This window comes from Adiantum capillus-veneris, chromosome 1, assembly GCF_014529385.1.
Source record: "Adiantum capillus-veneris isolate H3 chromosome 1, ASM1452938v2, whole genome shotgun sequence".
Lineage (NCBI taxonomy): Eukaryota > Viridiplantae > Streptophyta > Polypodiopsida > Polypodiales > Pteridaceae > Adiantum > Adiantum capillus-veneris.
Genome location: NC_140931.1, coordinates 48601124 through 48603056, shown reverse-complemented (window position 1 = coordinate 48603056; position 1933 = coordinate 48601124). Strand labels below are relative to the sequence as shown.

At 41.5% G+C, this 1933-nt stretch overlaps 1 protein-coding gene across 2 annotated transcripts; it reads right to left on the bottom strand.

Annotated features, from left to right (window-relative positions):
- Window positions 1-741: 741 nt before the first annotated feature.
- LOC147464681 (uncharacterized) lies at window positions 742-1647 on the bottom strand. Of its 2 annotated transcripts, XM_086509936.1 has the most exons (4): window positions 1311-1647; window positions 1098-1218; window positions 959-1023; window positions 742-876 (listed from the first exon to the last, which is right to left on the bottom strand). In XM_086509936.1, exons 1-4 carry the CDS (start codon window positions 1645-1647, stop codon window positions 827-829), a joined length of 573 nt encoding a protein of 190 aa, XP_086366062.1. In that variant the 3' UTR covers window positions 742-826. The 2 variants fall into 2 exon arrangements, with proteins under 2 accessions (XP_086366062.1, XP_086366057.1); XM_086509931.1 differs by having other exon boundaries at window positions 1098-1647.
- Window positions 1648-1933: the final 286 nt, after the last annotated feature.

Genomic DNA, 1933 nt, shown 5'->3' with positions numbered 1-1933 from the left:
ATACACACACAACTGAGCTAGAGGAAGTTTTCGAGGTAAAATGGGATTCAAAGTGTCACATATGTATAGATACATGTGTGTGTGTCCTTGTATGACTACATAACCTATTACCATACACACTAAAAGATCATAAAACCAACACACCAACTTTCACAATCATATGCGTATAATACACCTCCGTATAATGCCCTCAAAGTGTTCAGCAAACAGTACATAGTCCGGCATGGTTTAAAACAACAAGAACTAAACACATAATTAAAATAAAAAACCTTTGTTATCAGGCATTGAGAAACTATATCCTAGAGAGCAGACAGCAGCCTGCAAGTAGTCCCTACACGCACAGAGTCCCATATAACCATCCAGGTATATAGCTTCAAGCACTCAGACAATAAACAGCTCATTGGATTAACAGTAAACACCTGCAACCAGGCTTTTACATTTTGTATCCTCTCTACACAACCTGCATAATGTACCCTGAGGACTACCTGTCCTACATAAATCATTACGCATCACTGAATCATCATCAGAACCAAAAAAAGTCTCATCTCTACAGCGAGCCCATAGTTTCATGTACAGTATCATACGTACCATGACCAATTTCAAATAGATCTACATACTAGCAAAAATCGATTGCATCCCAGATAAACAATGTTGTAGGCCATAAATATCTCAGAAGCTCCAGACAAAACGCACCCACATCTGAACTCTTCAGCAGGGCGGATAAACAACGTTAAGGCCATAAATAATCAGAAGCTCTAGACAAACAGCACCCCACATCTGAACTCTTCAGCAGGGCGGATAAACAACGTTGTAGGCCATAAATAACTCAGAAGCTCCAGACAAACAGTACCCCACATCTGAACTCTTCAGCACGGCCTGTCCAATCAATATATATAAAATGAATACAGGCAACATTCAAACAATAAACAAATAAAAGCAACAAGAGTAGCAGGTGTACCTGGTAGACGGGTCATCTTCAATGTCAAACTTCGCCGCCTTTCCAATACAGAGAAATATTTGGACCTGTTCACGCGACATAGGCCCTCTATGAAAATAAATTCTCCCATTGGCAGCCTGCAGTTCAGCCAATTCTTTACCTGCGTGCACGTGCTGCGAAAGAATGTTGTATATAGTATGACAGTGCGCTGCTTGCTTCCGCACATCTTGCGGTGGAATATTGGTGTGCTTCTCTACGCAAGCAGCCAAGTCTGGAGACCACTTGAGGATTTTTTCCCACAAAATGGAAGCTTTGTTTCCTTTAGCACGTGCATATGTTGCAAGGACCTCCTGCATTCTCTCGAACAACCCACGTGTATTGTTCAAACCCTTGGATCTAAGGAGGTCTACCTCCACATATGCGATCAGCTTGTTTTGAAACTCAATTTCTTTCTGTTTCTGTTTACAGGCCTCCTTTTGATATTCAATTTCTTTCTGTTTCTGTTTCCAGACCTCCTTCTCTAAATAGGACACGTCCATGAGGCCTTGAAAAAATTCCTTCTCGGAACTTGTGACATGCGGCTCCAAGGCCGCGAGCAGCTGACTGGATGATCGCGGATGCAATTGATCACCGAGCTCCTGCTTGTGGCAGAAGCCTCTTGAAGGATGCAGCAGGGCCCCCAGGCGGCGGATAACATTGCGAGACGCCATTCTCCTGCAGAAAAACTGGCTCAAACCCTAATCCTTAAACACGCTCTATCTCTATGAGAGTGAGAGACCAAACTGTCTCGGTAAAAAATAAAAAGGGAAAATTACCAAAATACCCCTAGAATTTTTGGAAATTCCCAATATACCCCTCAAATTTCAAAAATTCCCAAAATACCCTTGTATCTATTTTCGTTGGATCTTCAAGATTTTTTAATCTTTATTCTTGTTTGACAATTGAGATCGGTTTTTTAGTGCTTATAAGCGCATGTAATTTTTTGCAAATCACCTC

What these genes read in the sequence shown, in the direction of transcription:
- LOC147464681 (XM_086509931.1), bottom strand. Translation starts at nt 1,647, where the DNA reads ATGGCGTCTCGCAATGTTATCCGCCGCCTGGGGGCCCTGCTGCATCCT. An exon ending in TTCGCAGCACGTGCACGCAG is followed by an intron (nt 1,024 to 1,097) that starts GTAAAGAATTGG and finishes TCGCGTGAACAG; the next exon opens with GTCCAAATATTTCTCTGTAT.